The sequence below is a fragment of the Musca vetustissima genome, unplaced genomic scaffold (genome assembly GCF_032173495.1).
Source record: "Musca vetustissima isolate MV318-11 ecotype Yass unplaced genomic scaffold, APGP_CSIRO_Mvet_v1 utg1463, whole genome shotgun sequence".
In the NCBI taxonomy this organism is placed as follows: domain Eukaryota; kingdom Metazoa; phylum Arthropoda; class Insecta; order Diptera; family Muscidae; genus Musca; species Musca vetustissima.
The window spans coordinates 564,053-588,292 of NW_026886420.1; the positions used below are offsets into that span (position 1 = coordinate 564,053).

A 24,240-nucleotide genomic window follows, 5' to 3' on the forward strand; every position below is an offset into this window, starting at 1 on the left:
TTTATTTATTATGCGATGCCATAGAATGAGATACAACCGAATGACTTAACATTGAATGTGAAATGCCGGATATTTCTGCGTAGGTGTCTGTGGGTCCTTCATTGCTACACACTGAGTCCTCTGGGGTACGGGATGGTTCTGCTTCGGTAATTTCAATATCTTGATGATGTTTATTACTACGATGCTTGGCACTCAGGGCCTGTGAAGGAGGGAAAAGAAAACAAACAAATTTTATTTATTGATACATAAAAATACATACAAAAATGCAGATAATAGAGTGTGTAATTGTATATCAGAAACATGCTTATTTTTTACTACAAACATACATAGATTAATCGTGGAAGGAAGAAATGAACAAATGAATATAGTATATGTATATTTTAATATTTGTACTATATCAATTATATGATTTTGCCAAAATAAAACGGAGAGTTAAACGGCATTTACGTTAGAACTTTTTGCCAGGTTAACCTCCTCTATGAGGATTTTTTTTACATATATGTAATGTAAGTGTCAATTTAGATATCCTGGATTTAATAGTTATGAGGTTGGATGCGCTACCAATAATTGTATCATCATAATTGTATCATATAGACATTTTTGTAGTTTTTCTTTTTCTTTTTATTTCAAATTCAAATTGCAAACAAATACATTTGGCGCCACTTCATAATTTTGTATGTATACTAACAAATATCAGCTGAACACCATTTAGATTATGTTTAAAGGCATGTGTAAACAATTAGGGTGTATTTCTGGATTTCGTTAATCGAGTCGATTTTAACCCGTATATATAAATGAGGATTTATTTGACAAATAGGCAATGGGATTGACAATTGAAACATACTGTGTTAACTAAATATCTTAAATGTAAACGTACTATAAACCTATTTTAATAATTTACCATGTAAAGTTATATCTGCTCAATATCTCGATTTGCTCGAAATCATGTGCTAAATCGAGTTAATTTAAAACACAATCCTGCTTTTGCACCAAAAATGCATAATTTCTCCAAAATAACGAATTTTCCTTTATGATATCGAAGAAAATAATAAAATCGAGAAGATTCTTGCAGTACGGGGACATGACCTCTCATAGAATCTGCAAGAATGTAAAATGTTTTACTACGATAACAATTTTTTCTTTATGACATCGGAGAAAATAGTAAAAATTAGTAGATCCTTGCAATACGGGAATAGACCAACAATTTGGTGTTAACAAAAAAAAAGAAGCATCGATGGTGTTTCCAGACATGTTAGGGATGCACACTTTTTTGTTGGTATTTGGAACCTAAAAAATCGTTCTCTATTTGTAACCATTTTAATGTTTAATGATACAAAACCAAAATAAAATTCACAAAACAATCAATTTGCTTGAAAACTGGTTTATTGTCTGTTTACAAAACAGCTGATTAAATATCAGCTGATGGTACTATAAAATTCTTACTGAGTAAATTTTAGCAAATACTCAGTAACACAACTGTCAACTCTCTCACTCTCTTCACTTACTGAACTTTTGGGTAAACGAACAATATTTTGTAATAAATTGTACAAAATATTGAGTAAACGAACGAACCTATAGTAGTCTAACCAACTAGAATTTTGTACCTCAACTTAAAAATCATGTCGATCGGTACTCTACGAGGGTGGTTTGGAAACTTCTTAGCCTATCAATGATAGTGAATAGTTAGTTTTTTAAAAATATTTTTATTTTTCAATATAATCTCCTGAAACTTCAATACACTTAGTCCAACGCTTTTCTAGCAATTCTATCCCTTGATTACAAAAGTTTCCGTAAGGTCGTGGTCTTGTACGACCACGTTTAAATTTAGCACTTTCACCTAACACATTCACCATATCATTATGAATTTCTTGTCCCGATAAACCTTTTTTTATGTTAATATTTATTGACAGCAGGCATTTCTAATTTTTCCATTGTAAAAAAATGCGGATGCGTGTGTTTCTATATGGGCAGCCAGATCGAAACAAAATTTAACATGTGTTCATAACCAAGATGGAAATTTCCAAAACACTTAATTTTTTTCTGTTTATACCGCGCTTTTTGTGCTAGGCTAAAAAGTTTCCGAACTGCCCTCTAAGTGCTTTGTAATTGAAATACCAGTACTAATAAAATGTAGCGATGGATTCGTATAAAAGATAGTCAGCTGATACTTGTTTACATTGCGTTGGCTTTATAATTTCCGTGGCCATTTTTAAATGCCCGTTTAAAATGCAACAGTTGTATTTTTAAATTATTTCAATTCCACACAGTATTTCGAACAAATTGCGGTTATTCGTGGTCTAAATTTTGCATAATAGATCAAGTTAAATACAATTTGATTTAGCAAATAAATCGACGTAATAGATATTATCACGTACATGTAAAATTTAGAAAATCATGGGAAGGACAAACTCAATTACATACAGGACATATTTAATATACAATAACAACAACAATAAACAGATTCATACAGAAATAGAAGGACAGAACACAGGAAATGGGTATATAATTATGGATATGACAAATGCATATCCCGGTTGGATTACAGGGGGGAAATAAACCAACACACACAAACACATACGAGTACATTCATGGGGATGGATGGGGTTTACACCAATTGCTTAACTAAGAGATAGGTGTCGTTTTTAGTTTTTCTCTTGTGTGAGGGATTTACGATTTTGTTGCATTGATTTCTTAAGATGCGTTTCATTTTTATTTTTTGTATCTTTATTTTCTTATACAGATGATAGACACTTTGCTTACCTTGTCCTTGCTTCCCTTTTTCTGTGGATTGTTGGGGGGAACATTTTTGTTTTTTGTGTATTTTTGTAAATTGAGAACAACAAAATTTTGGCGTGGGAACAAAACGATTTTAGTTCGCGATATGATGGTAATGATGGAATCACAACACATGGAAATGTACATAATACATAATATTATTATAAATGTTTGGGTGTAAATAATCTATATATGTATACTACGATTTATTTATATATTTATATGTATGATTCAAAAATTTTAATTTTTAAAGGGAGATGTCAAAGCGGGACAAAGTTTGACATCAGATATATTGTAAAAAAGTATTGTTCACTTTATATACATATTTAAATACACAGTACAATATATAGTTAAAAAAGAGTCAATCGGTTTTGTCGACTGTCACATTGTATAAATGTCATGTAATGGTTATCGAGTGATATATTATCGATAAGTAGTTATATTGAGTAACATGTGGTCTGTTCCCCTTCTGAAAGAATCTACTAGATTTTACTATTTTCTTCGATAACATAAAGGAAATTTCGTTATCGTAGTAAAAAGTTGTAGATTCTTGCTGTACGGGAACAAACCAATGAATTGTAATATCCAACATTGAATTAAATAAACAGTCTCAATTAAAACTGAGCGTTAAATAGATATTTTTGAGGATACAACACGACAAATACAGGCCCTCCGCAATTCGGATACTTTATTGGACTCATATGAAGTTTACAAGTTTTCCAATTTTAGAGACTTTGTGGGGGGTGGCACGAGAAGGAGTGGACTAAAAGTTCCCATCTTCGATATTGATCTAGGTTTGGTAAACGTGTCACAATGTGCAACGTTTGGCTTAAATCGGACACTTAATTCGATTAATATTGGATTTAAAATTTTACAACTTTTCAACTATGAATCTAATGGGGAAATCATTAGTACTATATTATTAAGGAATCATCACGCTGTACGTACTGTACACATATACATATGTACATTGTTGTTGTTCGTAATATATTCTAATTTTATTTTTTAAGATTTGTTTACAAGGATTGCCATTATTAGCCTAGGGAAATTATTGACGCAATTCTTATAATGTACATACTAAATACTCAAAAATAAAATCGGTCTCAAAATAATCGATGGCTAATTCTATTTACAATGGAAATACTGAAATTCAAATCTGTTTTTCTTTTTTTGATATATTCAACGTCTACTAAGGCGCGTGTGTGTGTGTGACTTACCTGTAGAGAGAAACGTCTATGGCCGGCTTTACGTCCACCACGTCTTTTGCTGATATGTGGATTATCCTGGCGTAAAGTTTTATTTTTCAATATTTCTAATTGTGTGTACAGTCTGGAAAATTAAATTAATATTTTAAGTGATTGGTTGTGCATATATACATATATATAGGGTGAGATAAAAAAACTGCAACCAACTTCAGACTGTTGTCATTTCTAAGCCAGTGTACAAGCGTACAGAAGCACTTTGGTGAGAATTATTCGTAATGGAATGAAAAGGAAGGCCAGGGAAAGCCCATCATTTTGCGACGCGTTTCGCCGTTGGTTAAGCGGTTAATCAGGCATATTGGGAATGCGGCTTACAAATGTCGTTACTTGATATGTTGTATTTATGTCCAATATTTTTGCGAAATTGCATCTACGAATTAAGTTCAACCGTGTCAAGGTTCGCACATTTGGCAACACACCAGAACATTCCTTTTCAGAGCAGATTTTTCTTGAGTGACGGACTTTTTTTCCATACAGACTCCGATATTTTGTCTTCAATGGTATACAACCGCATATTGTGCAACCATGGGAAGATAAGGAGGTGGCTTTGAACGCAAAGGGTTCAAATCCAAGCCGAGCTCAATCTGAATTTTTGATTTTTTAAGCTTTATGCCTTTTTTAGGGCGAAGAAATGTTTCGAAAATACTTGATCGAAACCCGCATCGCAGAGGCGGAAAAAGGGCTCGTTGAGCTGAAGATATCGCAATATTCCATTCGGCAAATATTGAAAAAGTGCTGGGGGCAAAGCCATTGAAAATCCAAAAAGTGCAAGAACTTACACCGCAACAGAAAGAAAACAGACTCAAAAGAGCTAAAGAGTTGCTTCGCAGCCAAACATTTTGGCCGCAGACCATGGACATTCCAACAGAACTCAGCACCAACGCACGCGCCACCCGAGAATGAGTTTCCTCGCTACATTTCCACCGCACAATGACCGCCAAAATCTACCGGATACCAATCGGTTGGACTATTGTGTCTGGAATATTTTGGAAAGCAATGTTGGCACTAAAAAATACCAAAGTGTCGATCACCCCAAGTAAGCGCTTTGTCTGGAATGGGGCAAAATACCGCAAAGCAACATTCGGTCAGCGTGTGACGGTTTCATTGGCCGTTTGAAGGCCATAATTCGTGCCAAAGGTGACCAATTCGAACCAGTCTAAACTTATTCTAAAATTTGATGCTATTTCCGACATTTGTTTGCTTTCATTCAATAAAATTAAAAAAAAATGTAAAAATTATGGCGTTTGACTTGGTGGCAGTTTTTTTTACCTCACCCTGTACATACATACGTTAAATGGTTGTATGTATGTGCTTACCTTTTGAGTTCAGCACGTATATCTTCAGGACTCATTTCCGATATTGTCAGTTCACCGATATCAGGATCACCCAAACATAGGCCGGCATAGCCACCACCCAGACGTTGACCAACATCATGAGAACCCTTGAAAGCATCCACAGGTAAACGTAAGGATAGATCATGGGCAAGGGAACGGACCTGCAAGCTATGAAGATGCAACCAAAACACCGCAAAACACACACACAGAGATAGGAAAACAAAAAGAAGAAGAAGAAAAGGAACAAAACGCAAAAAGGAAACAATACGAAAAGGAAAACCACAAAAGTAATCTGCTCACAAAGATGTAGCGTACAATTAAAAGAAGAAACGGAAAATGAAAATGTGGAAATTGATGTTGGTGACAGTTGGCTGGACAAACCAAAAATAGGATGACTGTTAAGTTGGTAAGGCAAAGTGGGTGGTGGAGAGTAGTTATGATTTTAGTATGTATGTATGATTGTTGTAGATATGTTTTGTTGATTTTTGTTTTTTTATTTTTTTTTCATTAAACATTGTGTCTATGATGAGCGCGCTAAAATTAAAAAAAAGAAATCAAAATTATAACAAAAAATAAGTTTTTTTTTAAATAATATAGAAATCATAAATTTTAAGTCCATATTTTTTAAAATGTAACCGAAAAAATACAAAACTATAAACTTAAAAATTATATATAATTTTTATTTGAAATAGAAGTCATAGACGACACTTAGGTTTTGAAAAAATAGTTCCACAGTTCAGATAGAAAGATATTTTTTTTTTTTATTTTTTCATTGCTCAGCTAGTTTTGCACTCTAAAAGGAAACCGATTTTTTTATAGATTTTTAGTTGTTGTTTTCAATGTGTGTATTGTGTAGCATTACAAGCAGAATGTTGTTGGGGTTTTTTTCATTCCGAAATATTAAAGAAGGAAATTATAGACAAAGTATGGACAGTTAAAAGAGAGAACAAACAAAAAAGAACTAGAAAATTGTTTTCTAAAATTTTGAGGATATATTTTGGAAGAAGAGAGAACATCTATTTCAAACATGCAGGGATATTTTGAATTATTTTGTTGTTGCTTTAAATGTGTAAATGTGTGTATGTGCAGCATATAAAAAAGAAAATCAGAAACAATTTGGTATCAAAATTAAAATTATATGGAATAAAACAAAATAGCATGCAATACAACACTGTACGGTATTTAAGAGATTTCCAAACACACCAAAACATTTAAATTACAAACTTAAAAAGTTAATCTAAATAAGTAACAACCGGGAGGTAAAACTAATTAATAAAAAATTAAAAACAAAAAATAATCTCAAAACACTTGCAGCAACTTCATAGCTCGGTTAGTATATTACAAATGTATACAATTACAATTGTATACAAGATTTTTAGTTTGGTTTTTTATTAAATTCAAATGTTTTAAACAAATCAAAATAAATAAATAAAATATTTTCTTTTTTTTCTTAAAAAAGCACATGTCTGTATTATCGTTTACACATTTTTAATTTTTTTTTTAACTGTACAGACAAAAACCGATTCCCATTTTATTTATTGTTACAATTTTATTACTTTTATTTCACATTGAAAATGTGAATAATTATGTTTCTTTGTCTTTACTTTATACTTTTCAAATAATTATATTTTTTAACTAAAAAAATTAAAATTAAAATAAACAAAAACGAAAACAAAAACAAAATCTCGCCTCCAACAACATGAACTCACCTGTTTGTGTTGATACCACAACTTTGGCACAAAAATTAAACCCAATGCAATGGTATTGGTTAGCTGCGAACGTATGAAGAGGGCCAAAAATATGGCACTCGGACTCATGACGGGTAAATATAAATATCGTAGTATATAAAATATTGAGGATACCACAAATTCAATGATTAGAGTTATTTCCAGAAATTGTCGCTCCTGCAAACAAATATTGAAGATATTATATTAGTTAAGAGATTTAAAAATAAAAAAATATAAATAATTGCAAATTATAGTTATATTCTGATGATCCTATATTTAAAATTTAGCACCATATTGTGATATAGCACTCCTATAAAATTCCCGACCCATTTTATGAATATTCATGTTGACGACTAGATTCAGCGCCAGATTCAAGCAACTCGATATACACAAGGCCACCTGGCTTTCTCCCGATCAAACAACGAGTAATCAAATCGATTATGTTGTGATAGATGAAAGGCATTTATTCAGTATTTTAGACGTTCAATCAATCGGAGGAGGGAATATCGATTCAGACCACTACCTTGTAGCTGCTAGGGTTCGCACTCGTCTCAATGTAACAGCAAAGATGCGATCTAACACAACACGGAAACTCGACGTCGAAAAGCTGCAAACACAACAGATAACAGAAGCCTACTCCGCTCAACTAGCCCACGCATAAGCATAATGCAAAGAATTGCCTGATTTGAACAGTTTGGCTAGATGAATGTATGCACCAAAAAAAGGAGACAAGACGATATGTGCCAACTATATAGAAGTTAACTCCTTCCCATCGCATATAAAGTGTTATCCAGCGAACTGTGTGAACGAATGAATGGCCAATGACAATAATATTATTGGACCATACCATTGCGGCTTCAGGCCTGCCAAATCCACCATTGACCAGATTTTCACTCTGAGCCAAATCCTGCAAAAGATCCATCGACATATTCCATCTATTCGTCAAAGCCGCATTTGACAGTCCTATCCGTTGAGAGGAAACCTGGCAAATCCACCATTGACCAGATTTTCACTCTGAGCCAAATCCTGGAAAAGATCCATCGACATATTCCATCTATTCGTCAAAGCCGCATTTGACAGTCCTATCTGTTTAGAGGTGTTTAATGCCACGTTTGCGTTCGGCATTCCTGCAAAATTAATACGGCTTTGCAGGATAACTTTAACTGGCACAAGATTAGCAGTTAATGTCGGAAAGAACCTCTCAGAGCCCTTTAATATCGAACGAGGATTCAGACAAGGTGAGTTTGTTGTGTGATCTTATTAACATGCTGCTGGAAAACGTCATACGAGATGCAAATGTGAACAGAAATGACACTCTGTACACCAAACGGCTTATGTTACATTTCTGTCAAAATGGGACTGGCAGTAAATGGCGAGAAAACTAAGCTATTAACGCACAAGACGTTTTGTAGACTCGGACTAAATGTGGAACATGAAAACTACAACTTAGAGGTAGTGACGATTTTATATACCTCAATACCGCCATAAATAAAACTAATGATATCAGTTTTGAAATTCAGCGAAGGATAATGTTGGCAAACAGATGTTACTATGGGCTGAGTAAGCAATTCATCATCACCAGACCAAACTCACGATTTACAATGCGCTGATATTACCCGTGCTGTTGTATGGATCAGAAACATGGGTACTTGTGCATATAGCTGATGCAGCTCTTGGAGTGTTTGAGAGAAAAAATCTCCGAAAGATCTATGGGCCGATCTGCGTTGACGGTTAATATCGCCTTCGAATGAACCATCTATTCTCGGACATCAACAAAGTCAAACGTATCAAGCTGCAGCGACCACGTTGACTAGGTCATGTTGTAAGAATATATGAACATGCCCCAGCACAAAAGGCATATAAAAGCCAGCCAACTGATGGTTCACGCAGAAGGGGAAGGGCACGAATCCGATGGAAAGATCAACTAGAAGTCAACATTTCGGAACATGGTCTTTCAAATTGGAAGAGCTGCGCAGAAGACCAACGCGTCTATAAAACATTTTTAAGCTCGGCATATGGAACAAATGTTCTGTCACAAGCACTGAACTTAATAAAATAATAATAATATTCATAATAAGCCTCTCATAATCTGTTAATTTTGTGTGTTTAATTCAATAACAAACCACACTCTAACACTCACCCTGAATTGTGTATTGGCATTGCGACTGGCATAGGCTAAATGTAGACCAAATATCAATATGAGTATTTCACTGTGTTGCGTTACGTATTCCCAATTGAGGGGTTGGCAGGTATTCGTGTTCACCTCTCGCAAACTATCCAAGTTAGCGATTTTCAATAGATCCAACGAGGAGGCGGTGAATGCCGCCATATAACAGGCCACCGCAAATACCATTGTACCCAAATATTTGAGTAAGTCGACGTCACGTAGAACCCAGCGATGTGCCTTTCGTGTACGAAAATCAACCAAATGGCGATATAATTTCAATATAATGGCACCATAACAGGTAATGAAACCCAACTCACGCAGCCATGGTTCAATAATGCAACGTTCCGTGGAGGCAGGGAAGAAATGGATGGCAACCTGGCAAAATGGAATTGAATTAAATGAGAATGTTAAATTAAATGGTATTATCATTCACACACTTACCGATGCATAGAGTAACACAATACCCAGTAAAATAGTTTCCAACACCGTCCACATACCCGATGCAATGGCCTGGGAATAAAATCATTAATCTTCCTCACTTATCGATAAAACACTTCTCACTCACCTTGCATTTTCTTTGACGAAACACAATGATACTTAAAACCAAGCAACACAGGATACAGGCTCCCAATACCGAGCCTACGGACACCTTAAGCAAACTCTCCAAGGACACGGCCTCCTGATCTTCACCGAACAGGCAGACACCATTTGAATCACAGTTCGAACAACCAGCCGGACACGGGATACAGGAATAGTTGTCGAAACCCTCAGACATCTCAACAATATCACCGCGGAATCCTTGCAGTGTGGAATTGGGTAAATAGTATGATTCCCGACAAATGCAGGTGTAGACATCTCTGGTGGCGGCGGGTTTATTTTCCGTTAATAAACAAAAGGTGGTATTGCGATCGCAACTATAAAAAAAGTTAAAACGGAGGAAAAATTATTTTTTATTTTTAATGAAAAATACAATATTTCTGCCTACCCATGTTTGCGTCCAAATATTTGTTCCAGACCATCGTTGCAAACATCTTCATCGGCAGCAATAAAGGCAGCTGCCACAATTCTAAAAAAAAGAGTTATGAGTTTATTTTTATTTTTTTGTTACAACTTCGAAATAGTAGTTCAACGGGTTCTTACTTGAATTTTGATTCCACCAGTGATATCCTGAATGGCCACAACCAACGATTTACTAATAAATTACAGTCTCGAAATGGTGCACCCCATTCTTGTGAACCTTCAGTGCTATTCCAGGCATGTCCCAGTTCACGCCAATATGAACCTAAGAAGCCGCGATTGTGCACCTGATCGGGCGGTATCTGTAAGAGAACACAAAAATAGGAAATTGTAATTTTAAATTGACTGGACAGGAGTAGGCGAAAATTTAACGTATTCCATGTATGTAAGACCTGTATAAATAAGCTATCTAGTTTTATATATAGAAAATCCGCAGAAGGCCTGTAAAAACTGAAGGTATCCTCTTTATATGCAACATATAAAAGTCTTCCAGCTATATATTTGCCATAGAAAATGCTTGTTTGTAAACCGGGCCGGTACGAAGATAATCAGGTAATTATCGAAAAAACTTCGGCGTATCAAATTCGGTTAAGGCGTCTTCTAAATTTGGAATAAAGGCAGCAGAAACAAGTCTATGTATAGAAGAACAGTAGAAGTCTGCCATTAATGAAAAACTTGACCTGGACAGATTTATTATATCGATAATTGGTCGGGACCTGTATATGAATGGTATATAAAAATATAGACATAAATATGTTGAAAAAATTTCGGCGCACTCGAAATGTCACATAGCAGCCACTTCGGTCGATGAAGAATGAAAGCTAAAAACTTTAAAATATTGGAAATGGTTAAATACTATATCTACAATTTTATACGTATACGTTTTCGACCCTCTAAGAATTTGAAAATTCGTCTAAAGCCTTCTGTTGGCCAACACTATTCTCTCCGAGTTTCAATACTGATGTTATTAGTTTTGTTTTCGGGGTACCGATGTGTATAAAATCGTTCACTACGACGAAGCTGTAGTTTTCAACTTCCACAGTTGGCCCGAGTCTACTGGACGTCTTGCGCGTTGATACTATCAGCTTGGTCTTCTTGCCGTTTACTGCCAGACCCACTATGGCAGACTCCTTTTCAATTTGTTTGTGGCTGTTACCAATCGCAATGTTCGATCCATTATGTCGTCGGCGTAGGCGAGTAACTTGTTGTATTTGGTGTACAGAGTGTAATTTCTGTTCACCTTTGCCTCTCTTGCCAGGTCACAACAGGTCACATGACAAACTGTCACCTTGACTGAATCCTCGTTCGGTATTGAAGGGCTCTGAAAGGTTCTTTCCGACTTTGACTGCTGATCTTGTCGCAGTTAAAATTGTCCTGCATAGCCGTATTAATTTTGCAGGAATTCCAAATGCAGACATGGCTTCAGAACACCTCTGAGCGGATTGGGCTTTCGAATGCGGCTTTGTAGTCGACAAAACGTGGGTCTTTTCCAGGATGAATTCCTCTAGCCAAATTGTACTAATCAGCTGGTACATGTTCCTGACCAGCATCTAACCATCGGTATTGAATAGTTCGACTGGTAATCCATAGACAGCTGCTGCTTTATTATTCTTTAGTCGATTAATTGCTATTGTGACCTCATCTAGGCTAGGGGGTATACACTCTATACCGTCATCTCTGGGGTATATTCCTCACCGTTATTATTTGATACCAGAAGCTTTTCAAAATGCTTCTTTCAGACCCTCAACACCCTGTCTATATCTATCACCAATTTTCCAACATTTTCGGACTTCATTCTGACTCCTGCACATCTCGATTCTCTAACGTTTTTCTTGTTATTTTCTTTTTGAAAATACGTTTCTCCTCTCCTCTTTTCTCCCGATAATTCTCTCTCGTAATACGTTTTGCTACTGTCTGCTGGGTAGCCCATACGCTGTGTTTTTCACCTCAGTAGCATAACGACACTCCTGATCGTACCATGGGTTTCTTGATTTTTCATTTTCATCTCCATTTTCATCTCTACAGGAAGATATGCTCGTTGGTAACATTTTCGAACTTCATTCTTACTCCTGCACACTGTCTGCAGGGTAGCCATATACGCTGTGTTTTTGACCTCAGTAGCATAACGACACTCCTGATCGTACCATGGGTTTCTTGATGGTTGTCTTTCGTACCCAAGTGTGTTGCTTTTGCTGCAGTTTGTAGGGAGTGGGCAATTTTTTGCCATTGTGCTTCTATATTATTATCGGGCCAAGGAGTGCTTTCGTCAAAGAGGTGGGTATGATGAGCAGAAAAGACTTCTGTTACCTGTTGTGTTTGCAGCTTTTCGACAAGTTTCGAGTTTTCGTGTTGTGTTAGATCGCACCTATGCTGCTACATTACAACTAGTGAGAACCTTGGCTGCTAAAAGGTAGTGGTTCGATATTCGTTCCTCGGATCGATTGAACGTCTAATACACTGGATGGATGCCTTCCATCTATAATCACAAAATGATCAATTTGATTTCTTGTTGCTTGATCAGGAGAATTCCAGATGGCCTTGTGTATATCGAGATGCTTGAATTTGGTGATGCTAACTACCATGTTTTTTTGCTGCCGCTAAGTCAACCAACCTCATGTCGTTGTCGGATGATTCTTTATGAAGGCTGAATTTTCCGACGGTGGGGCCAAAAATAATTTCGATTCAAATTTTTGTATTGAAATCTCCTAGAAGAAGTTCAATGTCATGGCCAGGTCATTCATCAGTGGCTTCCGTCGGAGCATGGCCGCAAATAAGACTGATGTAGGAGAACTTCGCTTTTATACGGTATATAGCAATTCTCACTTCGTTAGGATATTTTGTTAAATGCCTATATATGCAAGTGCATTTGTAAGTTATAAAATGTATACATATCGTATTCCATATGCAAGACCCTCTGAAGACCTTCTGAAGATCCCCTAATAAGAAAACCTCTGAAATATCTATTAAGTTACTAATGTTTGTCACATATTTCATTAGCACAATAATTCCATTTGGCCAAGTACATCCCTCCACATTATTAAAAATAAATTTATTTTCTTTCCCATTTAAAAAACAAAAAAATAAATAAATAAATCGAGACAAGTTCAACAACAGCAACACCAAAAAAATCTATTAAAATGTCATTTGCGATTATCGTGGTTTGCTTGCTTTTATATTACTTCGACACTCAATCACACACACCCACAGACACAAACTTACCGTAACATTATCTTTAAATTTAACCACAACCGTATGGGTACTCGGTGCTGCCAAAGCGAATGCCAACAAATGTTCATCCTCATTGAGGGCACTGCTGGCAATGCTATTGGCACGACGTCTCACTTCGTCACGTATTTCATCGGTGATTACCGAGGGCGGAGATGTGGGAAATCGAACGGATAAGAATTCGGCAAATTTACGGGCAGCATCTTCGGCAATATCGGCAAAGTCGTAATACTGAAAAGAAGAAAAGAACAACAATAAGAAAATTAAAGATAACAGTAATGATATACGAGTATAGTAGTTGTTGTAATTTTGTAATATGTAATTTGGAATAGTATACATTGGGATAATTTCCGTTAATTGGAAATAAACATAGGGTTTTCTTTAAATAACATTTTTGGGGATGGAATTTTAAGTCTGAATCAGTAAAGAATGTAGTAAAGTCGGGCTGGGCCGACTATATGATACCCTTCACCACTTTGGGTATATTCTAGATATGGATCCAATTGAAAGAATTTAAATATGTAATTTTCATTCGGGCAGATTTAGAGTCATTTCATTCAGGCAGATTTAGAGTCGATTGTAATGGGACAAATTTATGTAAATCAATTTATAACAAACTTTATACACGCTATTCGGTATGCCGCATTGTTCAAAATTTTATCTCAATCTCATTCTAGACTCAATTTAATACGCTATGCCCATTTCGTGCAAATCGAAAAATATATAGGGACTTTGAATTTTTTACTTAAATCGGACGAAAATATATATAGGGGAGCTATATCCAAATCTGAACCGAATTCCACGAAACTTAACACACATCACCCTAGGCTCAATTCATTACGCTATGCCAAATTTCGTGAAAATCAAAATATATATAAGGACTTGGTGAACCATTTACATTAAATCAGACGAAAATATGTATGGGAGCTATATCCAAATCTGAACCGATTTCCACGAAACTTAACACATATCATGCTAGGCTCAATTTAGTACGCTGTTCCAAATTTCGTGGAAATCAAAAAATATATAGGGCCTTTGGTGCACCATTTACATAAAATCGGACGAAACTATATACAGGAGCTATATCTAAATCTTATCCGATTTTCTCAATTTTAATAGGGTTCGTCCATGGGCCAAATAAATGACATGTACCAAATTTCATCCAAATCGGATCATAAATTCGAGCTGTACTTTGTTTACAATTTAACACCAACATACGGACAGACAGACAGACGGAAATGCATAAATCGACTCGGAAAGTGATTCTATGCATATTCACAAAAGGAAACATGGGTCTATCTCGATTCCTTTTGCCTGTTACAAACATATGCACAAAGTCATAATACCCTGTACCACAGTGTGGTGAAGGGTATAAAAAGGAGGTCATATGGGGACTAAATGCGCGCGAATATTAACATTATTTGGTAGGGAGATTTTTTACCATATGTGAACACAAAATATCAAACTACAGTGAATTCGGTTCACAACTGCGCTCAATTGGAGGGTACACTTATATGGGGAGCTGCCGAAAAAAATGACCTATATTTCAAATTTTTAGTGGAGAAATTAAGTACTCAGTAAGAACCCAATGTAACAAATTTCAGTTGAAAATTCAGTTGGAAAATGCGGTCAATAACCTCAAAATACCAAAATTTAGGGGGTGCCCTTATATGGGAGCTATGCCTAAACGTCGATCGATATAGCCCATCTTCGAACTTGACTTGGCTACAGACAATCCTATGCAAAATGTCATCACCCTATCTCAATTCCTTCAGAATATAGCGTACGAAAAATTTCAGAAAATTTGCCCATCTTATTATTTCTTTCAAACTTAGTTCAAGTTCGAAGATGGGGAATACCGTTCATTATAGTTTATTATCGAATCTTACGTTCTAGTTTTTTTTATCTCGATATCCTCCACAGGTGAAATGATTACAACAGAGTCTTAGAACCAAAAAAAAAGGGGGGGGCAATATTATTAATTTTTGGTAGGGAGATTTTTTACCATATGCGACTATAAAATACCAAATTGCAACAAATTCGGTTGAAAAACGCGCTCAAGAACTCCAAAATACCGAAAATTGGGGGGTACCCTTATATGGGGGATACCCGAACAAATGGACCAATATTCATAATTTTTTGTGGAGAAATTTGCTACCCAATTAGAACTCAATGTAACAAATTTCTGCGAATTCAGTTGAAAAACGCGCTCAAGAAAAACCGCAAATAGGGGTACCCTTATATGGGAGCTATACCTAAACGTGGACCGATGTAGCCCATCTTCGAACTTGACCTGCCTGCAGATTACAACAGATGGACGGACAGACACACGGATGGACATTACTAGATCGTCTTAGAATTTAACCCTGATCAAGAATATATATACTTTATAGGGTCGAAATGAATATTTCGATGAGTTATAAACGAAATGACAAACATTATGTAGAATTTTGGGTATAGACCAGTGATTCTAAAAACTTGCTAAAATCATACGTTAGCGTAAATGGTTAAAAACGCATTCTCATTTGTTATCTATTGCTATGTTATTTTCGGAGATGAATTCTCTATTACGTCCGCCCAACACTGGTATGACTTGTTGACATCGTGCGTCCATAGGGTCGTATGTGTAATAATGTACATATGGTTTGTCAATCATACGCCTCCCCTAACAAAAAGTGGAATGTGGAATGTTTTGCATTTTGTCATATTGTTTTACTGCTGTTTTTCACGAAGTAAATATTTATATTTGCAAAAATACCATGTAATCAAATCCCTATTGTGATAGGTTCAAGTCTTACATACTCACATATTGCTCTGTTACACATTTATAAAGGATTGTTTACATTTTCAATTGATCACAGATCATAACCTCAAAATATGGAAATTTCCCTAACTAAGTAATTACTCGTCAAAGGTAAATTAATAACAATTTATTTAGGGAATATATTTCTATTTGGTTTTTCATGACTTTTACAACTTATGTCGATCGTCATTCCATTAAATAATTAATTCCATGTGTACTCTATGACTCACATACACGCTAAGGTAAATAAAAAAAAAACATGAGACACAAATAATAAAAATAACACCTAAACAAATAAATACTACCACTGCAATAAATGTGAACACACACCGACACACTCGCATACCCCCGACCACCATTACAATAAACCCAAAATAATGAAACAGAAGAAAATAAACAGAAACCTTAACCAAAGAGACGAGTATAAATGTCATTTGCCATCTTCCCATTTGCCCCCCTTGTTTTTCGGTTTTTGTTTTTGGCAGACAAAATCGTTCACAGTCGCCGTTATTTGCGTTATTGCGTTACAATGATGTCATGATGTCATCATACTCTCAGAAAAACAACAAAAACTTTGAAGCACTTTGAAGCTTGAGAAAATAATGGCAACATCGACAACAACAAAAGAAGGTAAAAACAAACGAATGTAGGAACCAACAAGCGACGAATGAATGACTGAATGGATATTGTTATTGCCATTTCGTCAAGTTCTACAATTTTGCAATAAATTTTAAGCGATTTGAATTGTTTTCCTTGAAAGTGGTAAACAGCAACAAAGCAAAGAACAAAACGTTAACCTGGATTTGTACAAAAAGACCTCTTATGCAGTTCTACATTTAAACACACACACGTACATATATACATTAGAACATGAGTATGAGATTGCTGCTGAACAAGCAGCCAATAGTGAATTCAGGGTAGGGGTTATTAAAACACAATATCAGCAAAATATGAATTGGCACAATTTTGGGGGAAAACTATATTTTTTTTAGGTTACGGAAAAATACTTGACTTATATTCTTTAAAGTATGAATATACAAATTGATTTCAACTCTTCGTAATATAGACTTAGAAAGAAGATTTTTAATTGATATAAGCGTGGAATTTCTGAGAATGTTTATGTTTTTAAAGAATTTTCAAAAAACTTATTTGTTATTTTTTTTCGGGAATTGAAATGTGATTCTTTTGATTCGTTATTAGATCCATAATAATGAAAAATGTTTGATAGCGCCATGGTTTTAAAAAAATTTTGAAATATTAGGTTGGGGAAAAGAAATCCATGAACATTTCGACAGTCGTAACATTGCCCAGGTCCTAAAAATCGACCATAAACCTGGATTCAAAAGGAAGCTCTTGGGTGCCAATTTCCATACTTGTTCTTGCATTGCATTTGGAGGATTATGAAAATCGACTACCAGTGTTTTTTTGCAAATAGAGAGCAGGACTTTTATGAGAGAGGCATTATAAAGTTACTTCTAAAATGGCAACAAATCATACAGCAAAACGGTGCATATTTGGTCGAAATCGGACATTCCGAAGCATATTAAATACAAATAATGGACTAATTTCCCCCAGCCTAATATTATTAAAATTTCTGCTGATATATTAGAAACATAAGCGTGAACTATTTTATAAGCCATTAAGATTTGTAAGTGTTCGCTATTTTAAGAATACTTTTAGTGCGGAGTTTTTAAATCATATTTTCAACGACTTGTTACCCCAATAAGAATATATATTTTTATACCCTACACCATAATTTGGAGCGTTTATTAATTTTGTAATTCCATGTCCATCCGTCCGTCTCTTGTAATCACGCTATCTTCTGAAGGAATTGAGATAACGTGCTGAAATTTTGCATAGGGTTGTCTTTTGTCTGCAAGCAGATGAGAGCTATATCGGTCCACGTTTAGGCATATTCCCCATATAAGGGTTCCCCCTAATTTGGGGTTCTAGAAGGCGTTTGGGGTTCTAGAGCTTGTTTTTAACCGAATTATTTGAAGTTTGGCACATTGGGTTCCTATTAGGTTTCAAATATTTTCACAAAAAATTATAAATATCGGTTCCCTTCTTTTGGTAGCCCCCATATAACGGTATGTTAGGGTTGAAAAACTCGTTTTTCACCGAATTCGCTGAACTTTAGAACATTGGATTCTTATTGGGTAGCAAATCTTTCCACTACAAATTATAAATATATGTCATTTTTCGGGTAGTTCCTATATAAGGCTATACACCAATTTTCGGTATTTTGGGGTTCTTGAACGCGTTTTTCAACCGAAATTACTGTAATTTGGTATTTTGTAGTCGTATATGGTAACAAATCTCCCTTCCAAAAATTATTTATATTCGCCCCCTTTTAGGGGTAGTCCCCATATAACTCCCTTTTTATACCCTTCACCACACTGTGGTACAGGGTATTATGTCCAATCATTTAGGACTAGCCCCCATATATGGTACCTCCAGATTTCGGTATTTTTTAATGAAAACGCCAAATATTGGTCCCACTTCATTTAACTTTGCCCTCAACATTGAGGTATTTTTAGGATTTTGTACACATGCTCCACCCTACCATACGATATTAATATCGGTCCATGTTTTGTGGTTTTGAGGTTATGGTCCAAACGTCACGAAATTTTACATGTAAGTCATTTTCCGTCCGGCCAATGAATATCTATTGTTTTCCGTAATAATCGGTAAATTTTCTGGGATGAAATGGATGAATATTTACAACAGATCCAAATTGTCGCTAATGCTAATATTCCGATGCAACCTATGGCCTAGAATTATTCATACATTTACAATAAATAGGTAATTGACATTGTTAATCGTACATACTGTGACTGCATTTGATTTGGCAACCAATCAAAATCTATTTCCAAGAATTATGATTGATAATTGATAATGATGGCTTTGTGACATGTCAACTTCGAAGGTAGGCATACAAAATACACATATACATACATGGACACTTAAAAACTATTTGCCCAAAATATTTTATAATGTTATATATTTTTTTTTTCTGTGATAAATATTGTACGACTCCATATGCATGTATAGGTTTTTTGTTATTCACAACGGAAATAGTTGAATTATTATCCAGTAAACCTGGCGGGGCAAAAATGTTTGATAACCCCCCAAGGTGGCAACTTGATATGTTTCTTTCATACGCGTATGTGTATACATGCCACAATTTGTGTTTATCTTTGCAGCATCCCTGATTTGAAAGGCAAAAATAAAAAAGAGAACACCTCCCACCGAAAAATGTGCCATTTTTTATTGTTATGACAAGGTTTCTGTCTCCAGCGAAAGGAAACAAATTGCATTCGCTTTCATTTCCATTTTCAGAAAAATCAACCGAACAAACAGCATAAAAAACGAAATCTTTTTTTCTTTTTCTCGGCGAAATATGATTTGTCAGTGAAAATCTAGATGAAAGTGACAAATAACTTTTACCCAAAAAGAAAAGGGGAAAAGTTTCCAAGTCTATTTGTTGTTATTTTTCTGCTTTCTAGGGGTTTTTGACGTCATAAATTGCTAAAAAATTGGGGCGTGAAAGTAGTTAATGTAGAAAAGTTTGGAGATCAAATTTAATAATAAGTTTTGATTCTCGTATTAAAGGCTTTCTATTTTAAGAGAAATTAGTATATGTGTATATATATTGTTGAAGTATTTAATATGTCTAGACATAGATATAGATGTGGGGGAGGAGATGCACACGTTAATAAATATTTGTATATGGGTTAGTGGTAGCAACAATGCCTATATTGTATTGTCTAAAAGCGACTATTTCTAGATCTAGATTATATAACTGTGTGAGGCTTCATAAATTTATCTAGGAGTAATTCTTAAAATCTTTCATAAGAAATCTTTATGATATTGTCTTTATAAAGGCTTGCCCACAAGTACGCTCCAGGAAAAACTGCAGCCCATTATGGACAAAAGTTCAATAATATGTTTCTGTTTCAAGGGATTCTCGGATCGCCAAAGCAGTACAAAGTGCGGATGACACTATAGTGTGTGTGTTTTTTAAGAGTACAACTACAAAGCAGCCATAATATTCGAAACAGGAGAAACGAAACCATCGAACAAAAAAGAATTCTTCTACTTCTAATTTCTACTTGAAAAACTAAAGAGGCTTTGTATGAATGGTTTGAGGAAGTGGTTTCAAGATCCCAAGATTATTAAATTATATTAAATCTAAGTTATTGGTATTAATTTACAGGGTTACGTAGGATCGGGATTAGAAGCAAGCAATATTTACAAGGGATTTTGGAGGAGGGATTGATTTACAATATATACAAGTAAGGATGCTTTACCCGCTACTGAGATGTGTGGTAAACGGTACTACATATATCTAATGTCCCAATGCTACTATGATAGAAGAGGAGCTGGTCATTTCTTTATAGAAAATGTTCTTCATTCAAAGTGGCTAAGCTGGTCGGAAACCTACAGTTGGCCCGAATTAACCATTCGACATCTATTTCGTGCAAAAGGATATATCTAACTAACTTGCCACTCGGTCTAGGAACTTAAGAGCGCTGGCCATTGGAAAGTTATCTATTCGGCTGAAGCGTTTGAGGAAAGGGGGATAGCTGAGATGCCATATCGAATAATCAAGGTGTTTAAAGCCAAGCCTATGTTTGGCATTCCTGCAAAATTAATGCGGTTGTGCAGAATAACTTTAACTGGCACGGGGTCAACAGTTAAAGTCGGAAAGGACCTTTCAGAGCCCTTCAATACCGAACGAGGAGACAAGGTGACAGTTTGTCGTGTGACCTTTTAAACATCCTGCTGGAAAAGGTCATACGAGATGCAAATGTGACACTCTGTACAACAAATAGCATATGTTACTCGCCTATTCCGAAGACATAATCGACTTAATGGGTCAAACATTGTAGCCACCTTTGAACGACTGTGAATATCGCCACCGAATGAACAATGAGCTGTACCATCTATTTTCGGACATCGACATAGTCAGACGTATAGAGCTGCAGCGACTACGTTGGCTAGGTCGTGTTGTGAGAATGGAAACACATAAGTTTAAAGAGACACACAAGTTCGGCCCCTAAAATTCTCAATATTTCAAACTTACCGGTTCTGCTGGTACTTCATCCAATACTTTCGGTTCACATTTCTCCTCTGGAATGGCAGTTGTTGATATTTTTGCCGTCGATGTTGTTTTACTTGCTGCAACTGTTGTTATTCTTGCCGTCGTCGTTGTCGTTGCCACAGTGCTTGCCACCGAACTCTGGGTACTAGTAGGTGCTGGTGTTGGACTTGAACGTTTTGTTGTGCTACGCTTTGATGCTGTGCTCTTCTTCGGCTTGGGGAAATCGTCAATTAAACTTAACGAGGATATAACATCGACCGTAGGAATAATATCATCGAAATGTAAAGCTGGCCTTAATGTTTCATGTTCTATATCACGCTCCTGGTGATGATGCTTGAATTGCAGCTGTTGTTGTTGTTGTTGCTGCTGCATTTGACGCTGCCTTCGCAGTTCGTCCTCATGTTCCTTCTGGGCTTTCTTATAGTAGGCCAATAATTGCTGTTCATTGCTATTGACATCAATGTCTTCGACGGTCATGCCGTCATCCTCCCTGTGGACGATGTCATATTTGATAATGGGCTCATAGGCGGAGGCAGCAGCAACAAGTACCGACCCCCGTGTTGCCAGTGAAATTGTGGTCGTGGCAAGTAAAGGTAAAGCAGAGCTTTTCAAAGGATTTTGACAATTCGCAAAGGAAGATAGACAGTACAGATAGACAATCGCCAGGCTTAGCCATATAGGTTTCCTACAATTCAATTGGAAGGAACCCCACCACCACTTAGCTGAATTTCTGCCGCCAACAGCGGCCAAGTGATTAAGTGGCGTTTTATTCACTTTGCCATGCAGTGACAGAGTGTCTGTTTCCGGCCTGCCTAATATTTCCGCTGTCGATTTAAGTTCTCTTTCTAAATTCCTAATGTCGTTCGTATTTGCAGGACTACAACGTTTCTGCCCTTCTTTAACTTGGCCTCTTGGAATGATTGTGGTGGCTATGGTGGCGGTGGTGGTGGTGTGCAACGATTTTCGTTGGTCTTTCCTCGAAAAGTGCTGTTGATTTTGTGCTGAGATGATTGTTGTTGCTGTTGTTTTTGGGAGAGATTGTTTGTTTTGCTCAATGTATACTTCGTGTGGTAGGATGGTTGCCGCTGCTGTTGGTGTTATTTCGCCAGTCCTCCCACTAGATTGTCTGTGATGACATTTTCGATGGGTCTGTTGCAATTGTAGTGAATCGGTGAAATCGATGGAATATCTTTTTGTCACGCCCATATCAGCGACTGTTGTTGTTGTTGTTTCTGCCAGCTACTGGTTTTGAAATTGGAAAAATGTAAAATTGAGGGAAACCACTTTGTCAACTTTGACGATGGCAATGATTTGTGATGGCTACTTTCTAAATGAAAGTGTGGAGAGTTTGAAGTAAAGACATCGACAATAACGATCGTAGTCGTGGTCATCTGTAAGTAAATAGTGTGTGGAAAATATTATTTTGGCAAGCAGTCTATTTAGGCAATCAAAAAATTAAGTTTATGAACAGAAAGTTTTTAAAATTAATTATAAAAATGTTCTTAAAAAATTGCTGAAGCAATTGACCTGGAAGATATAGAAAAATGTTAAATATTGTGAATTACTATTGGGTCTATAATTCTGACCCAATTGTTATGAATATTCTGCGAGGTGATACTCTTTGACTTTTTTCCTAAAAAATCAACGTTTTTCTCGAATATTTCTTAATTATCCTTCTTACAACACATTCAAAGATGAGATCAAGGACATACATCGTCAGTATAATACTATGACACATTAAAATGTTTCTTACAAAAAAATATATAATTAAAAGTAATCGCAACATGTACCGACAAGTTTTACGGCTTGTTTTACACATCAATAAAATTACCGCAACAACAACAACAGCAAATAGGAAATTTCTTCTTTTTTTTATTCGAAACAATTTAGTGGTTTTCAAATTAAAAACCATTTTCGCCAATGCCAGCAAACCAACTACTTACAGCAATTTCACTTAGAGGGCTTCAACGGCAACCATAACCCCTTTCCAACCCCCATACCACGAAACGATATGTGAAATCGTTTTTGTTGTTGTTGTTTGGCATTAATTTTTTGTTAATTGATTTCAAGGTAAATAGAGCTATTAGCTTCGAATAAATTATGATTTTTCAAGTGGCAGCCTTCATTAAACTATGAATCCTGGCGCTAATTTCATTCAATATACTTTTTTAAATTTCGAAATTAATCTAAAATTAACATAGAGGATTCAACACACAAATATATTGACACAGGGGCAGACTGTCTGGCTGGTTGGTAGCTAGGTAGGGAAGTAATTAAAATAGACTAAATATAAGCGCCTCAGAAAAAGCGAGAAAAAGGTGTAAACGTGAACTATAAGGTGATTTAAGGGATCAATAAAGGATGCCACCTTTTCAATGCGAATAATTTTAAAGAAGTCCCTGAGCAATATGAATTTGTTTTTATACACATTTTGTATTTTGTGAAGCTCTTAGAAAGTAAATTTTTAAATTGTCCTATGGATCCCTAAACTTTGATGGAGAAACCAATTCACTGATTACACTCTGAATACTAGGGCGTCGATTCGCGCCTCACGTTGGGCGCCATTTGTATTCTGTCCTGGAGAACTTAAACAAACTATCAGGCAATTTAATGACGATATTAACAAATTTATAATTTTGCCCGTCTAGCTCAGTCAGTAGAAGATTACACTCTGAATATCAGGGCCATCGGTTTGAACCTCGCTTTGGGCGCCATTTGTGTTCTGCCTTGAGAAATTAATAACTTTTCCCGGCTAATTCAGTCAGTGAAAGATTATACTCTGAATATCAGGGCCGTCGGTTTGGGTTTCACGTTGGGCGCCAT

General features: G+C 35.8%; 1 protein-coding gene across 1 annotated transcript; it reads right to left on the bottom strand.

The window, feature by feature from the left end:
- Window positions 1–24,240, bottom strand: LOC133333918 (metabotropic glycine receptor). Its single transcript, XM_061542232.1, has 13 exons — window positions 24,196–24,240; window positions 21,400–22,656; window positions 13,502–13,738; window positions 10,406–10,584; window positions 10,251–10,331; window positions 9,831–10,179; window positions 9,707–9,775; window positions 9,239–9,640; window positions 7,081–7,275; window positions 5,354–5,532; window positions 3,993–4,104; window positions 2,761–2,781; window positions 1–199 (listed from the first exon to the last, which is right to left on the bottom strand). The coding sequence occupies exons 1-13, from the start codon at window positions 24,238–24,240 to the stop codon at window positions 2–4; spliced, it is 3,324 nt and encodes a 1,107-aa protein (XP_061398216.1). The 3' UTR covers window position 1.